Source organism: Sciurus carolinensis, chromosome 12, assembly GCF_902686445.1.
Source record: "Sciurus carolinensis chromosome 12, mSciCar1.2, whole genome shotgun sequence".
NCBI classification, from domain to species: Eukaryota; Metazoa; Chordata; class Mammalia; order Rodentia; family Sciuridae; genus Sciurus; species Sciurus carolinensis.
In genome coordinates this window covers 91,242,279-91,260,050 of record NC_062224.1, presented here as the reverse complement: position 1 = coordinate 91,260,050, position 17,772 = coordinate 91,242,279, and the positions used below count along the sequence as shown (strand labels likewise).

The 17,772-nt window shown below is 32.6% G+C and overlaps 1 protein-coding gene across 1 annotated transcript in view; it reads right to left on the bottom strand.

The window, feature by feature from the left end:
• Window positions 1-2,137: 2,137 nt before the first annotated feature.
• LOC124961705 (potassium channel subfamily T member 2-like) overlaps window positions 2,138-17,772 on the bottom strand; it is a 354,530-nt gene continuing 338,895 nt past the window's right edge. The window contains 2 exon segments of the mRNA XM_047520608.1: window positions 2,138-4,660; window positions 13,131-13,215. Of these exon segments, the coding sequence (XP_047376564.1) occupies window positions 4,549-4,660; window positions 13,131-13,215 (197 nt within the window). The 3' untranslated portion in view covers window positions 2,138-4,548.

Below are 17,772 nucleotides of genomic sequence, written 5' to 3'. Positions count from 1 at the left end.
AAATTTTGAAATATGATAATAATAATAAAAAAATACTTGTAACTCTATAATTATTCTTTCAGTGATATAATTTAATTGTGCCTGTATATAGCTACATGGTGTATTTACAAACCTCAACTTTAGTATCTACCTCACATCTACTAAGTGTGTCTCAGTGACTCTTTCTTTTGCAGATTGAAGGTTTTCAGAGCAAAAAATAAATGTTTGCATTTTAATGACAATCTTGCTTAAAGAGTTCATAGGATTGTTAATAACATACAGATCATGGATCAAATATCAGTAAATTTAAAAATGCCCCCTTTTCAAATTGCAAGTCTAAAGCTATCTAGCCTGCCATCTCTAGAATTAAATGCATTTTGTGTATGATACAAAAACAGAACATAGAAATTTATGTGTGGACTCTATATTTCTTTGACATGCGACTAATTATAGTGCAATTCATGAAAGAGTTCTATTATGAATCTTTAAAGAAATAGATCAGTTTTATTTCTACTAAAATATTTTTATTTAATTAAATATAATTCCATTAGATTACAACATAATTTGTAGGTTAATTTTAAGTCCAATTACTGTTTTTAAGAATTATTTTTACAACCTTAGATTGACCCACAAACTTAAAGCTGGCCTAGCTACTACTTGCTTTCTCCAGATGAGACAGACTAGAGATTGGTTCTATAAAAAAGAAGAGTAGAAAAGATCAAAATGAAATTCAAGTGGTCGAATGGATGAGAATGTTATCTGTCAAAAAAGTTTCCCAGCTGGTACCATTCTTGCGTTGGATTTGCTAAAAGTCTGTCTCTCTGATTTGCAGTCATAAGAATTTGATGTCATCATTATTTAATGTTTGATTGTATAAAGAATGGCTCATTATCATCACATATCAGACAGGGTCCAGTTTGGAAATAGAAACCACAATGATTTGGGCAGAGAACTTTTTATATAATAAGATGTCAACTATAACAGAGCACTGAATTAATAACAGATTGATTAGTAGTATGTAAAAAAAACTTGAAAAAAATTGAATAATAGCAGAGATAAGGAAAATTCATTATTTTCAGGGCCAAAATGAAGGGCTCCAGGAAAAGACTACAGAATTGAAATGTAAATTCCATTGGAGAAGGTACAATGGTGGTTCACAGGATGGCAAAGAAATCATTATGGAACCACAGTGGCAGAACTTGCTGGAAGTCTGCCCTGTCGTGTGCAGGGAAAGAGATCTATGAGGTAGTGCAGACATTCCACTACAAATCCATCTGACAAGGTGCTGGGGGGATCTTCTGGCCCAGGGGTGCTGTCCAATACATATTCTGGAATCTGTTCTCTGGAGAAGTCAACACACTTTAGTATCAAGAGTAAGAAACTGCACAGGCCACAGGAACCAGTTATTTGGGCGGGGAGAGTGGACTTGGTAGGGACATTTTTTTGTCTATGCTCATTGGTGTTTCCCAATATCCAGTTCTGAATATATGAAAGGAAAAAAACAAAACAAAACAACAACAAAAATACAACCAACCAAACAAACAAAAGCCATGGAACTGATTTCCAGGCTGTTCCTCAAGTTCCATTAACCTATTCAGCTTTTCTTCTTCTTTCTTCCACTCTTAGGAGTCTTCTATATGTATTTTAAATATAATAGTCAGGGATTTTAAAGGAAGGTTAGCAGGAAGAATAGGGAGAAATGTGCCTACTCCATTTGCTTAGAACCAGAAGTCTTTTTTGCATTTAAGACTGTTTTTCTTTCCCCTGAATCAGTGCTTTTCTGAACCTTAAATTAGGATATTGAGATATTATTCTCTGCTTTATAAAATATATTTCTTGTTTGGCACCTGTGTTCTATTTCCCAGCAATTTCTTTTCTTCTTTCTTTCTTCTCATTGTTAATTTTCTCCTTTCTATCTCGTCCCCCTCTTGCCCCTTCCTTTCTACCTTCTTTCTTGTCATGGTACAATTGCTATTCAGAATCTGTTATGATAGAAGTAATTCGCCAGCAGTTTATTTACTGTGCTCTCTTCTGATGGGATTCCTTTGATGTTTATTTTGGGTTTGAAATATAAAAGTAACAAAAAAATTATAGTTAAAAAACATACTTTGCCTAAACAACTAAAGTTTTGACAAAAATCACAATTAGGTTTCATCATCAGAAATATTTTTATTATTTATTTTAAAGCAATTCAATGTAACTGGTAGCAAAATCGTACACAGACAATAAACAGAACCAATTCCCATAGGGCTACAAGGACCATTATTGATTTTATGTTTATTTTCATTTGCTAGTGTAATTGTTTTAAAAAGGCAACAGTTTGTTAAAATTATTTTATAAGCATGTTTTATTTTTTAAGTAACCAGAAATACTAATAAACTATTATAGCAAGCTGATATGAACTCTGTCAAATATTAAATTTGGGATAATGTTTATAATAAAAAATAATTACTTTAAAATTTACGAAACAAAATGTTTAATCTTATAGGAAATATAATTATATCCTAGCTTAAAATCCTAGTCTTAACAACTGTCAAAATGCAAAAATACTAAACTTCAGATCTTGTGGGGAAATAGAAGATTTGTAAAATCTTACATTTATTCCTAAAAATAACCATAATGGAGTAAAAAAATGTCAACTCAAATAAACATCATATTAGACTATCAATGTGCAAATATGAAACAAGTTCAGTATATTCCTTATTTTTTTCCATTACATACATTTAGTTCAATTCTGCCATCAATTTTAACAATTATATGATAGGTGTGTTTGTCAAATATATTTCACATTTATAACATACACACACACACATATATATGCATACAATCATTAAGTTTTAAGGCATGCTCCCAATTTTAAGTAATTTGTTATAATTCTACTTTTCTGACTGATTAGAGAAGACTAAAGAGAGTCCCTCTCTGTTTTAGGGGAAATAGTTGGTGTTCCTGCCATTCTAAAATATGGATATTGTAAATTATATTCAAATTTTTTAAAAAACCCTCATTTCATTCTCCAAGTCAAATTATGCAATCACAATAATTTTTTTATTTCTTATTGCATGTTTTTCATTTTTTTCTGTGTAATTATTAGGGAAAATTAGTTTTTATCTTTTTAAAAATAAATTTCTATTTTCCTTTCAGTTGGTCTACTTTGTTATTTTGTTAAAAAGACAGAATGTCCCTTTCTATTCTTTAGGTCCTAGTATTTCCTGAGCGGAAATTCAGCGTCAAATTCAGAAATTTAAAAAAATAGGCAATTAGAAGAAAAATATATTTAAAAATTTAGTGAAATCTATCCTATGGTAACACCTTAACACCCTTCTACTACCAGACACACTATCTGTGCTTTCTCTTGTACTTTTTGGTCTACTTATGTAGGGAAGAAAAACAATCCAGACAAAAGCATTAGTGTCTCCAAGGGTCAATTTATATTTAAATTTATAACTGTCAAATTCTGAAAAAATCATGTTAAATTTAAAGGACTGGATTACTTATACTTTAATAAGTTCAAATATAATAATATAGATGATTTCCAAAATTGAAACAAAAAAATTTAACTGCCTATTTTTAGTGCTACTTTTTCAATGCCAAAGACATATGGAGGATGTTTGAGTTTTGACATGTCTCTGTAATTCATAGAAAAGTATAAATATTTTCCTTCAATTTTAAGTTATTTTTCTGATGAAATTACATAGATATATGAAAAATGTTGAAGTTCAAGAGTCTAATGAAACTCATTTCTGCATATTTCAGAAATCCAGTTACTGTTTCAATTTTTGGAATAAAATTAATTCAACAAATGCATTCTTAAGAGTTTTCTCTATGCTAGGCATTTTTTAGGAGAATAACAGATATTCACTTTGTAATATACTTTTCTTAGCTTAAGATGTGTCCTGGATATAAGGTCACCAAAATGTTTGGTACTTCATATTTCTTTTTGTTTTAATTTATTCTGTGTAATTAAACATGCTGTGAACATCTCAAATTCTAAAACTAATATATCATATGAAAAGGCAGACAGAAAGGGTTAAAATGACTTCAAGATTTGTATGCTAAAGCAAACTATGATTCTTACACAAAAATCAGCCACGCAAGTTTGTTGGATAATCTCTAGGCAGAGAAGACTAGACATTTATGATGAGCTCAGTTTTATAAAACAGCAAGTTTAAAGAATATACTATGACACATTTACTTTTTAAGAGGAGTAACAATCTTCAGTGTCCTTTGGGACGTACCAAATATTAGAATTTTTCATTTACTTCATAAAACCTTAATTTTTTATTAAACTGGCTTCATACAGTTCAAGGTATTGTCAAAGAGTTGAATATTAAATTTAATTATTTTTTTGTTTTCAGATTTATATCATTGTTGTCTTTTAAATATTCATATGGGAAGTACCAATAAATAGTACATTGAGTTCCAAAATGCTCTATGCTTCTAAGAGAATAGATTTTGCTTTAGTAGGAAAAAACTGAATATATTTCAGTCTAGTTTCTTTTAATTTCTGCAACACTTTTGCTTTTCAAGCAAGATCCTTATAGGAAAAAGAAGTCTCTTATTTTCCTTCTATCAAAGTTGAGTTTCTTCCCGTGAGTCTTGATTAGTGGCATTGCAGATGCTGTTTTTCCGACTGGGTTCACTATTTGGAAGGTAGGACAGTGGATCTGGTCGGATTAAGTATCTAATGAAAGAGAACACAGGAAATCACTTTGCAATAGTAAGTAAAGGCAACATTACCTCACACTGACATTTTGGATTTCTGCTTTGTAATGCACCCTGATTTCAGGTTATCTAAACTGTTTTTCTTTAAATAAAATTGGTGGAAAAACTCACTATTGAGTTAGCCTGTAAAACTTTGCAGGGTTTATATTATCCTTTCCATTCCTAAGAAGATTATGATGATGAAAACTGATGAATCATAATGAATCATGAATGACATCACTATTTTTCAATTGTACTCCATTTCAGCATCTTCGTCTTATCCATTTTTATGATTTATTTTAGTATTGTGTTGACTCACTATCCCTTGCTTTGGTCATTTTTCTATCAAGGAGGTGGACATCCTAGTCATCATTCTTTCATTACTTAACTTCTCAATCTTATTTTTCTTATTCATAAAATGAGGAGTTTGATTAAGTAATTTCTGTAACCTTTCTAATTTAAATATTCAATTATTAAATAAAATTAATGATTTAATAAATATTGCAGTGAAGATTATGCAGGATAATACTTAAGTATTCATCTAAAATTTAGTATTCATCTAAAACTTAGTAATGTTATAATGGACAATAATAAAATGCATAAAAATTATTTTTAATTCATTCCACAAATAAATAGAGAAATGTTCATCTGCCAAACTGGAACTTTTCATTAATGGTAGGACTTGTTTGAAGATGGATGTTTTACCTCTCACTGTGAAATGATGTGTATCAACAACCTCTTGAATATGATTAGGACTAGTGCATTAGGGAAAACAAAGCAGTCTTAGTCTCATAATTTCACCCCTGCCAGGCAGAAGACCAGAGGATAGCTTCTGAAGCAAACATAAAGAAGACAGGAAATTCTAAACAGCTATCGAGAATAGCAGGGAGAATTGGGGACTATTTTCTTAAGAGATTTGGACTGAATATGTCAAGGCAGGTGTGAGAAGAGAGGAGCAGGGAGCCCATTCCTGAGCTGGACAACCAAGGGAACAGAGGAAGAGCTGTTCCCAATATGCTTAAAAAGTGCTTTTGGCTTCAGATGACTGGTGAGACCAGGAGACAGTGGTAGGCAGAGTCAGAAAGAAGGGCAAGAATCAGCTAATGAAGGACCTGAAGCTTCAGGAAAAAGTTTTTATTTGTTCCTCAGTGGGAAGCCACTGAGTGTTAGGAGGGGAGAGGAGGATAGTGATTTGTAATGCAGCATTTCAAGACAGTTTTGTCCAGGTAAAAATGAAAGCAGTATTTCAGAGACCCATAATGATATTAGGAGGAAGTACAAAACAAGAATGGAGAAACCAATTTAAAAGTGAGAACATAATGAAAATTATAATTTTCTCTTGAAGACTAAAGGGAAAATATTTATAAAATATACTCCTTAATTAAAATGAGAAAGAGTATTGAAAGCACTATAGTCTATTTTCTTCAATCAAATAAAAGTTGAGATTAGTGTCTTTGAATCTGCTTACTGGATTTTTTGCTATTATGTACATTATATTATAATTACTTAAAATATCAATAGCATTGTGGATCAATGAGAGAATTAATAGTGCACATTAAGCTCTTTAATGCCATATCATCTAGTGATTTTTTAAATCAAATTAATGCTGCCAGTTCAATTGCAATGAACTTCTGAAGGTGAATTTTTAAAACCACATGAAAGGCACTTCTATAATCCATTATCCACTAAATTCATTGATGTTGTGACAAAAGTTCCTTTTCCTGTTGTTATCACTACTATAAATATAATAAAGTAAATTTCTTAAGCTGTATTGTTATATACTACTTACCAGGGAATATTTTTTCATGATAATTTGTCACAGCTCTAATTCTACTAAAATTTATCTCAGTGCCACAATGTAGATCATTGCAATGATATAATAATATTTTCTATAGAAGTCAATTTATCTTAAAAATAACAAAAAATAAAAGTATCCACAGGGGAGAAAATTTTCCAAAAATACATGTGTTTTACCTGCATACATTAAACCATACATGATTTATTTATAAGTTGAAAGGTTTTAGAAATAATTTAAAGTCATATACATACATATCTGGTATGGGAACATGTTCATAGACTTCAAAGAATAACACTGTACTTTTGATAATTCTTTCAAAAATAATCATGGAAAATAATTTTGTTATGCTTAAGAGACTTAACCTTTATTTTGAAATACAAATCAGGTAAGCATAACTAAATGAATACTATATAATGAATACAATTATTTGAAAAGTATAAAATGTTTGGTATTAATGGGGTAGACTGAAGAATTCATAGAAAAATTTTATATTTATGAGTTTACTTTAGTGGAACAACATTTTTTAATTTTCATTTGTTTGCAACCACACAGACTTGAATCCTAAAGCTACATTAGACTCCTTCTTCCAATAGTCGCATCAATAACAAAGTATAATTCTTTGCCTTCATAAATATATTTACATAAGGATTTATAATCTTGATACAATCATATATGTATCATATATATATGATAGAGAAAATGAGTAGCTTGGGTGCATTATAGTAAAATACTAAGCAAAGTATTTGACATGGGCAATTAATTTTTTTTTGTTCTAGTTATATGATAGTAGAATGTATTTATGCACTCTGATATATCATACATAATGGGGCATAATTTCTCATTTTTTCTGATCACACATGTTGTGGAATCACATTGGCAAAGCCAGGCACATCATCAATAAGATGTGTTCATGTACATTAAAAGTTCTCTACAAATTCAGCATCAGCATTGGGTATAATTTTTAATCATGCTTTAAGAACTGTAGTACTTTAAATTGTTATTCATCTGATTCTCCAAAATTCATATACTCTAACCATTATTATTATATGGAAAAATAAAGCATTACTGTACTTGCTTACATCTTAGGTGCATTTTAGGAATCTTTCCATACTTAATTTAGGTCAAAGTTATTCTTGCTGCTTATTTGCCCCAGAAATTTTAGAAAAACATTTTTCAACCTGCCCTAAAACCAAACTCTACTCAATAATCCAACATTCAGCTTTCTATTTTTCTTGTTTATACACTTCTGTAGAAAAAAATCATTCCAATTTAGCTTTCTTCATCTAGAAAATTAATATATATATATATATTTCTTATATAGAACTAACTTATCTTCAAAGCTCCCTATTATATTTATATGCTTTCTAGACATTTCTACTTAGCACTTTAAGTAATATATCTAGACCCAGTTCATTAACTTTTTTTCTCTAGTCAACAACCCCTCTTCCCAGTTTAAAAAATTGTCTGCCATCCTGACTTGCTTTGATGGACCAACATTTTTTTATTTTCATTTGTTTGCAACCACACAGACTTGAATCCTAAAGCTACTTTAGACTCCTTCTTCCAATTGTCACATCAATAACAAAGTATAATTCTTTGCCTTCATAAATATATTTACACAGGAATTTACAGTCTTGATACTGTGACAGCTTATCTCCCTCATGCCTGCTTCTGAACTGCTTTCTCAACTTTCAGGCCCATTCCAACCATAATCCACCCTGCCAATCAGTTCCATTGCTTTCTGCAGAATTCCTTTAAAAAAAAAAAGCATACCTAAGGGAAGACATCAGCAAGATGGATGAGGAGAGGTGTCTAGCATCCTTCCCTCCACAATAAAGAGCCATATCAAGGGGCTATTTCCCTGGAGTGTTTAGAGCGGAAGACCAGAGTTCAGTGGGAAGTTGCAGAGATGTCATTGAGCATGAAGATACATGAAGACCTTACAGAAGGGAACTAAGTAAAAGGCATCTTCTGTACATTTTCCAATATCAAGTCCGAACCAAAAGAAATTTCATATGCAGGTCCTATTTAGGCAAAAGACCCCCAGCAGTCTCATTCACACCACAGACACCCTAAGCATTTATTGCTGGAGAGCCCTACAGTCTTTGAAGGTCCTGAATCCAGTTTGGGCACCTGTGGGTTATTACACCACTGTATTATCACCAATAAATATCACACATTGTGTCCTCCACATCGAGGCTCCTGCTGAACACCACATCTTGAGATCCTACCCACCCATGTTTCCATGAGGCAGCCAGACAGCTTAGGCCTGCAAACCAGCTGAATGCCCATGCCCACCCTTCCTAACCCCAAGTAAGCAGCTAGGCAGCCTCTCCTGAGTGGCTCAGACTGATGAGGTTTGGGAAAGCAGATAGGGCTCCCCACCCACACATCTCCAGCCTGGGAAACAGATGGAAGGACAGACCACCTACAGTTAGCCTGTGGAAGCAGCTGAACCAACCCTAAACAGATTGGTCTACAGAGGCTCTGGGATCAGAGGGGCTGACCTGCCTAACAACTCCTGGCAGCCTACCCTGAGCTGCTCAGACCACAGGTGCCCCAGGAAGCAAATGGGCAGCATTACCCATTCTCCTGAAGCCACTAGACATAGCAAGGAGCTTTTCTTGAGAAAAATGGCTGACTGAGGACCAGAATTGTATCCAGGCAGCCCTGTCTATCCACCCAGGACCCCAGGAAACAGCCAAGTAGCCTGTCCTGAATGTTTTACAATATAAAGGCCTTTGGAAGCAGCTGGATAGCCCATCCACATACCTTCAGCCCCAGAAAACAGCTGGACTGCCTATTCTAAGCAGGCAGGGGCCAGAAGCCCTGCTAAGTCACCTGAAATATTTATGGACAACCTAATCAGGCCTGTCTGTGTAGCCTGGCTCCTGCAACATTTTTAAAAGCTGACAGTTAACCTTGCTCTGCTACCAGGATCATTGCTCCACCACACCTATTCCCACAGAGGCATCCCCATTTCTACACAGCCCTCAGAAACAGATGGATGCCCCATCTATGCTGATAGTCCAGTCCCATCTTGCCTGCATGAGCCTGCCAGAGTGGATCCACTCCTACACAACCTGTGGAACATAACAAGTACCCTACAGTTGTAGTCAAGAGCAAATCATTAAGAGCCACCAACTAACCAACCACACTGAATAGAGCTACCTCCCTGCTGGCAGTGCAAACCATGACCTCTATGGCCTAGGCCACTGAGACATTCCCAGGCATTGCCAACATTGATCATTAACTATAGAGACTGCACAGACATTACCCTAAAGCACCTACCTGGAACCAAAAAAAAAAAAAAAGCCTCTCTAAACCCTACATCACCTCCCCCCAGAAAATTATCTATCTGGGAAAACCATATTAGAAAATTAGTAGAGGCAACTGACCCTCCCGTTGCACAATTATTGATGTACAGACACAAGGAGTATGAAAAGGAGAATGTAATGTGATACCTCCTAAGGAACACAAGGACTCTCTAGCAACAGACTCCAAAGAAGAGTAAGTTGACTAGTTGCCTGACAAATAATCAAAAACACTGATTTTAAGAAAACTCAGTGAGAGAGGAGAAAATACAGACAGAACATTCAATGAAATTGGGAATATAATTCATGGTCTAAGTGAAAAAGTCAACAAAGACAGAGATCATAGAAAAGAACCAAATGGAAATCTTGGGTCTAAAGAAATCAATAAACAAAAGAATGAAGAAAGCCTACAAGACATATCGGATATCAGTAAGTGATCAACATTTGCATTATTGGCATTCTGGAATAAGAAAAGGAAAAAGGCAGAGAAAATCTATTCGGTGAAATAATTGCTGAAAACTTTTCAAATCTTGTAAAAGGTATGGACATGCACATACATAGAATGCAAAGGACTTCTAACAGAGTTGACCCAATAAGAGGTTCTCTGAGGCATATTGTAGGCAAACTGTCAAAAGTGCGAGACATTCCTCCTTTTTATTCCTTTCTTCTAATTTCTACATTTCACAGAAAAATTCAACCCTTGACTTTCTAAGTCTGGCTTATCTCACTTGGCCTAATGTTCTCCAGTTCCATTTATTTACCAGCAAATGCCATAATTTCCAAGGGGAAGGGAGGAATGAAGGGAAAGGAGAAGAAATGGGGAATGAATTTGAACAAATTAAGATATGTGTATGTATGAATATGTCACAAGGCATTCCAATTTAATAGGTAACTATAATGCTACAACTAAAAAAAAAATGGAAGACTAATGGAGTAGATGGAAGAGAATCTGGGGGAGGGAAGAAGGAAGAGAAAGAGGAAGTACTGAAGTTGAAGAAAATGGAGAAAACTATGTTATAAGCATAAACAAATTTGTCAAAATGAACCAAATTATTTTAACTATGATGCCCTAAACATAAATGAATGAATAAATAAGAAAAGTGCAATACAAAGCGTGAATTCTAAAAAGATCAAGAGAAAAGCATCAAGTCACATATAGGGAATCCACCTTGGTCTAAAAGCAGACTGCTTGGTAGAAATCTCCCAGGCCAGGAGAGAATGGGATATATTCAAAGTCCTAAAAGGAAGAGGGGAAAAAAAAAAGGAAAATCAAACAAAAAAATCTGCCAGAACTAGAATACTATAAGTGGCAAAGCTATACCTCAGAAATGAAGGAAAAGTAAAGACTTTCCAAGATCTACAAAAACTGATGGAATTCATCACCAGATCACCTCTACAAGAAATACTTAAGGGAGCCTTACAGTAGAAGTATAAAGATGATAACTGCCATCCTGCAAATATGCAACTTTATAGAACTTACTAGTAGAGTCAATATATATAAAAGAGAAAAGAATAAAACCTTATCAATACAGAAAACCATCCAATTACAAAGATGAATAATCAGGAAGAAACAAAGGATATACAAAATGACTAGACAAAATTAACAAAAGGACAAGAACATGTCTTTAGGTATCAGTAGTGAGCTTGAATATAAATAGAATATATTCCACAAATAAAAGGTTTAGACTGGGTGAATGGATTTAAAAACCAAGCAAATAAAAAATGATCCAATAATAAAATACATACAAGAAACTCCTTCATCAGTAAAGGCACACACAGACTGAGAGTAAGGGGATAGAAAAAGATAGGCCAAGCAAACAAAAATGGGAAGGAGAAATAACACTTACATCACACAAAATAGACTTTAAGTCAAAAATTGCATGTAGAGACAAAGAAGGTCACTTAAAGTGATCAGTTAAACAAGGAAATAACAATTGTAAGTACATATACATGCAATGCTGGAGTGTTCAATGATATAAATCAAGCATACTTAGATGCTAAAGGAAAAAAATCTTTCCTTTTATTTAAAAGGAAAAATGGCTCCAGTACCAATTTCAACATACCACTGTCATCATTGAATGGATCATCCAGAAAACAAAATCAATAAAGAAACATTGGAGTTAAACTACACTGCAGATTAAATTGATCTAATGATGTATTACAGAGCATTTCATCCAGCGGTTGCAGAATTGACATTCTCTTCTCCACACAGAATATTATCCAGCACAGATCACTGTGAGGCCACAAAACAAGCCTCAAGAAATTCCAAAAATCTGAAATCATAGCATGTGTGTTCTCTGACCACAGTGGAAGAAACTAGAAATCTGTAACATAAGGTTCTTTAGAAATTTTAGAGATATATGAGAATTAAATAATGGTCTCTAAATAGACTAATATATCACTGAAGGACTCAAAAGGGAATTTTAAAAATTCACTGGAAGAAATTAAAATGAGAAGACAAAAGGCAAAATCTATGGAATACAGTAAAAACAGTACAAAGAGGGAAGCTTTTAAAATTAAGTGCCTACATTTTAAAAAGGATTTCAAATAAACAATCCAATGGTATAACTCAAGGAAGGAGAAAAGCAAGACCAAACCTCACTCAAAATTAGTGGAAGAAAATAAATAATCAAGAGCAGAACATAAACAAAATATCATATTAACATATGTAGACATCATCCAAGTGAAATCTAACTCTCACTAATGTTTTCCTCCTTAAATATAGTTTTATTAGTTAACCATAAGAAATTTGCAGTTAAAGAAAATGTCTTAGTTATCACTATATTATTACTATTGTCTTTGTACGATCTGTATTTTTCAGTGAATCAAATATCCTAATGAACCTTTTCCTAATTTTTAGAAGATTATCATTGTAATTTTTAGCACCCATTAATTGTACAAATTAGTGGATTTCACTTTGGCATTTTCATACGTGCACATGTTGAGCTTTGATCATCTCCTCCTCCCTTCTCCTCATGTGTTTTGCCCTATTTTACTTCAGCTTTTAGGAACTCTGTGGTATTTAGAACTAAATAGTGTGGAATAGTTCAGGTTTTTCTTTGAGTTGCTTTCTTATTAGTCCATATGTTTTATTTCCTCAAATAAACAGAATTCATGCCACTATTTCCTTATTCATTCCACCTTTCATAGTCCTTGTTTTAAATAAACATACAATTACAGTATTATAATATGAAAGACATCAAATGCATTTATCAAAAGATGTTATAAGCGTTTACATCACAGAAAAATAAGGGGCTATAATGGTAACATATAAAATTTATACAGAAATTAGCAGTTTTCTAAAAACATATCCAATATAAGATATGAGATCAACTTACACAACATCATTTAGTTCAAGCCTGGTATCTGGAGATGGGTTAATCAGGATATAGGAGAGGGTACTTTGATGATCATTCATTTCATCTAGAAGATAAAAATGCCAAGTTTGGTATATTACTTACAGAAAATTACAGGAATTACTGCAAATCATTTTATGTTCAAACCATGCAGCTGTCAATGAAACTTACTATAGAATTGACCTCAGCATGACTGGGTACGTAAGTTTGACTATTTTCAAATTATTGTCAGTGGAAATGTCTGACAGGTACCCATTTGTTGTCCCAAAAGATGAAAAAATAAAGTACCTAATTTCGTTCAGAGCATACACAGTTGGAGTCTTTCTTTTAGTTATTACACTGAAAAAATATTTCTACTAAAGAAATGGCTGGGCTATATGTTTACTTTATTTGTTATGCCTTATTATTAAAAGTAATTGTGGTTAAAGACAGTCATTCATAGAGTATTCATAGAATAAATTCTTTGAAAAATTATCTAATTACACTGCATTTGGAAAGCATGATAGAAATATATTTAAAAACCTTAAAAGGCCCAGAATATGTTGACTTTATAATATAATACATTTAAGTAAGCCATCCTGGTGTTTTTTGGAAAATGCAAAGCATCCTATGGAATAGAATTTAATCATATTTTAAAAAGGAAGTGTACTGTTAAATCATTTGTTTTCCTTCTAAAACAGTAAATACAAAAATAAAAGAATGTACAATTTTAATTTTGTTAATTCACTCTGAAAACATTCTCAAGTGGGAGGTGGGAAAGCTAACTTGGCACTATCTGGCTGCTATCGCTTGGGTATGGCTTGAATTTGTGTGTCCCAAAGGTTCATGTGTTGGAAGGTTGGTCCTCACTGTGGAGACACTGGGAAGTGGTAGAACTTAAGAGATTTTATCTAGGGATTGGTCATTGGAGGCACTGCCCTCAGAAGGGATTGAGACAATTCTCTGAGCTAGTTCTAACAAGAGAAAGTTGTTATAAAAAGAGTAAGATTGGCAGCTCCTGGTATTCTGCCTTCTTGGCCCACCTTGTGATTTCTCCATTTCATATGCATTCCTGCCATGAGGTGATGTAGCCAAGGGGACCATTACCATAGCTCCATCAACTGGATCATCTAATCTTGGACATTATGCCTCCAAAACTGAGTTAAATAAACTTTTTTTTATTTATAGAGTACCCAACCTCAAGTATTTTGTTATAGCAATGAAAAATTGACTAATGCAATAGGACATTGAAAAAAAATGGCTTCAACATCTCAATTTTTTATATTCCAAAGTAATCATAAAATGCAAATATATAAAGCCATGTGTTCACATACTTAAATAAACATAATTCATTCCAAGGGTAAACTGTTTATCCTGTGAGGATACTCTTAAAAAACCCTGCTCCATAGCCACAGAATCCTTTTTGCCTTTTTTTTTTTTTTTCTGTTGCAGGTAAACATACTTCCTGAAAGAAGTACTAAATTTTGCAGTTTGATCAAAAGTCTAAAAATGAATTTCATACCAATGAAGACACATCAACACTGGAATAAATATAGTACAGTAAAGATCTTAGCTGACCTTGATTAAAAAAAATAGGTGTCTTGGAATGTATGTTATTTTTATAAAATAATATTGGCCACTGTGTTCATTTGACTAGGAACTTATCACATTAACATGAAAGAGAATACTTTCACTTATGATATTTCAAATACATATGCAAGAATACTTAGTTTTAATGTTTATAAATAAAATTTCTTATAAAGCAGACACTTTGCAGGATAATTGAATTAACCATAAGTTTACCAATAAAACTATTATAATCACAAGCCCATCAAGTTAATATTCAAATATAAGAATATAATTTGGCTGAAAATTTATGGGATAGATACAAAAAACTGAATCTTATAATAAGGTTAGGGTAATAAGCAAAATAGAGAATTCCAAGTGAAATTACAGGTAAAAAACTATTTTATTATAAATATGTCCCAAAGACTACATGTGACATACTAAAATTATTTATTGTTTATCTGAAATTCAAATTCCACTGTGACTCCAAGTATTTTTATTTGCTAAACCTAGCAATTGTATGTGGGAATAGATGGCTCACTACCGGCTGGAACTTGGAATTCCAATTAGCATATACTGATGTTTACTCCAAATACGGTATAATTTCAGATTAAAGGATAATGTACAAACAGGAGATAATCAGAATCATTTCTCTCTATGAAAAACAGGTTTTTGCTTTGATTATGCATTACAGTTTTACATAATAGTTGGAATCATTTTGACAAAATCATACATGCATGCATTTTAATTTATTCCATTTCATTCCTGGTGCCCCCCCCCCCCCCGACACTCCCTCTATTCCCTTTATGCTACTGGTCTTCCTTTCACTCATTTATTTATTAATAGTGGTGAAAAAAGAAATTTTGATTCAAATCTTTTTATCTCGAGAAATTTTCCTCTCACGTGAATTTTGACAAACTGCTTTCCAAAGAAACTGAGATTGATAGTGCCCTATGGAGACTAAATCATAATACCCTGAAAAGTACTAGGTCTGCCAGAAAATCTCCTTTTCATTTTGTTACAGACAACAGAGGTTCTTGTATAAATCCTGGTATCATTGGACTATGATACAAGGAAAACATTTTAACTGATAACGTTTCGATAATATTCATACTCAAGCTTTCTACTTGATATGAGCAGGATATTATACTCTTTTTTTTTTTGATTCTTGGATCAAAAAACAAAACTCAAGTTACCTGGTAAAATGTAAAAAAAAAAAAAAAAATTGTCTAGATAACTAAGAATTTCCCAACATTGGAAATATTTATTGTGTCAGTATTTTGTTCTACTCAGCCTATTTTACTCATCATACCAAATATTCTAATTCCAACACGGGCACAGGAATTATAGCAAACATTGTGATTCCATGTGGTTTAAATCAAGACCTGGATGACATTACAATCAGATATAAGCCTTTCTGGTTTCTGGAATCTCTCACTGATTTCTGCTCAGGAAAGGTGAATGACTTATCTTTTTGATTTAGGATAGAAAATGTCACTGAGGTCAAAACCATTCTCTTCCTCTTTTATGTTTGCCTGGCTATAGAGTTGATTTTGACCCGCTGTTTTCCTGCCATGCTTTGCTGGAAGGCCTGCAGTTGTCTTTCTGTCTTTGTGATTTTGTATTTAAGAAATACTGAGTGAGATTTTTTAAAAAGTCTATTGTAGTTACACATCAAAGTCACATCCAACAATAATTTTTATCAGGGCTGAGGTTGTGACTCAGTAGTAGAGTGCTTGCCTAGCCAATGTGATGCACTGGGTTCCATCCTCAGCACCACATAAAAATAAATGAATAAAATAAATGCATCGTGTCCATCTACAACTAAAAAAATATTTTTAAATAGTTTTTATCAGTCATAAATCTGGTATTTCTGTCTTTGTCATTCTCTGTGGTTTTTTATTTTCTAAATTCTGTAAGGGAAAATAATACAGGTTTGCTGGATCATTAAGACCATATCATAATAATTATCACTGACCATGGCAAAGACACAAAATGATCAAAATGAGGTCTGCACCAAAAATAATAATACCATGCTTACTGAAATTAATTTCTTTTGGTAAATTTGGTTTCAGAAACTATAGAATCAAAAATCTATTTTTTTAAACAAAAAAATACCTACTAAGAGAATCTATTGCTAATGTACTGACTCTGTCCTGATAAACTCTGACCCTGGCAAACTAACAAAAAGCATTAATATAGTTTAAATTTCTGTCAGTGAAAGTATTGCTTCAATTTTGACATAATTAACTAAATAAAATGATTATTATGATAAATTAGAAAATATAGAATGTTGAAAACTATAATAAATTCTATAGGGTAAAAAGGATTACAGAGAAACATTTTTCCATATTAATTAGCTTATAATTAATTAGTTTAAATCTTCAAACAGGAATTATTCTACTTAGTTTGTGTAAACAGATCTTACATAAAGGAAATAAAATCATACTCATATGGTTCTTAAAAATTAATTGATGCATACTACTTCACAAAAAGTAGATTTAAATTTGTGTTATATTTTGTTTTAAATTTTCATTTGAAATATTTTGAGGATTTTTGAAAAAGAATAAAATTTAAATATTTCATGTACTGTTGTAGGTTGTTGAGGCCTCCCAAAGTACCAATCATTTTGGTGCCTTGATCATGGACTTCCAGCCTCCATAATTGTGAGAAAATAAACTTCTAGAAATAAAGGTCACTTAGTTTGTGGTATTTGTTATGGCGCCCCTAGTGGACAAACATAACTTCTGAAAAAAAATGTCCATATGTAATTGTAATCAAAGAAACATTTTGTATAATAAAACACATGATTAAGAGGTTCATTTAAGACAAAAGTCTCCTAGACCAGATTGTCTGCATTAAAATTCTGGTTCTACCAATGACAAATTGTGAGATCTTAGGGAAATCACTTAATTTCACTTATTCTCAAGGGGTTTAGTTTCCTCACCTAGAAAACAAGAACAGAAGTAGTGTTATCATGTAGTTTGTTGTAGAATTACATTATAAGTAAATAATACAATTAAAATTAATATATAGTTTTAAGCATAGTAACTAGTTGGTATCAGATATTATGGAAAGG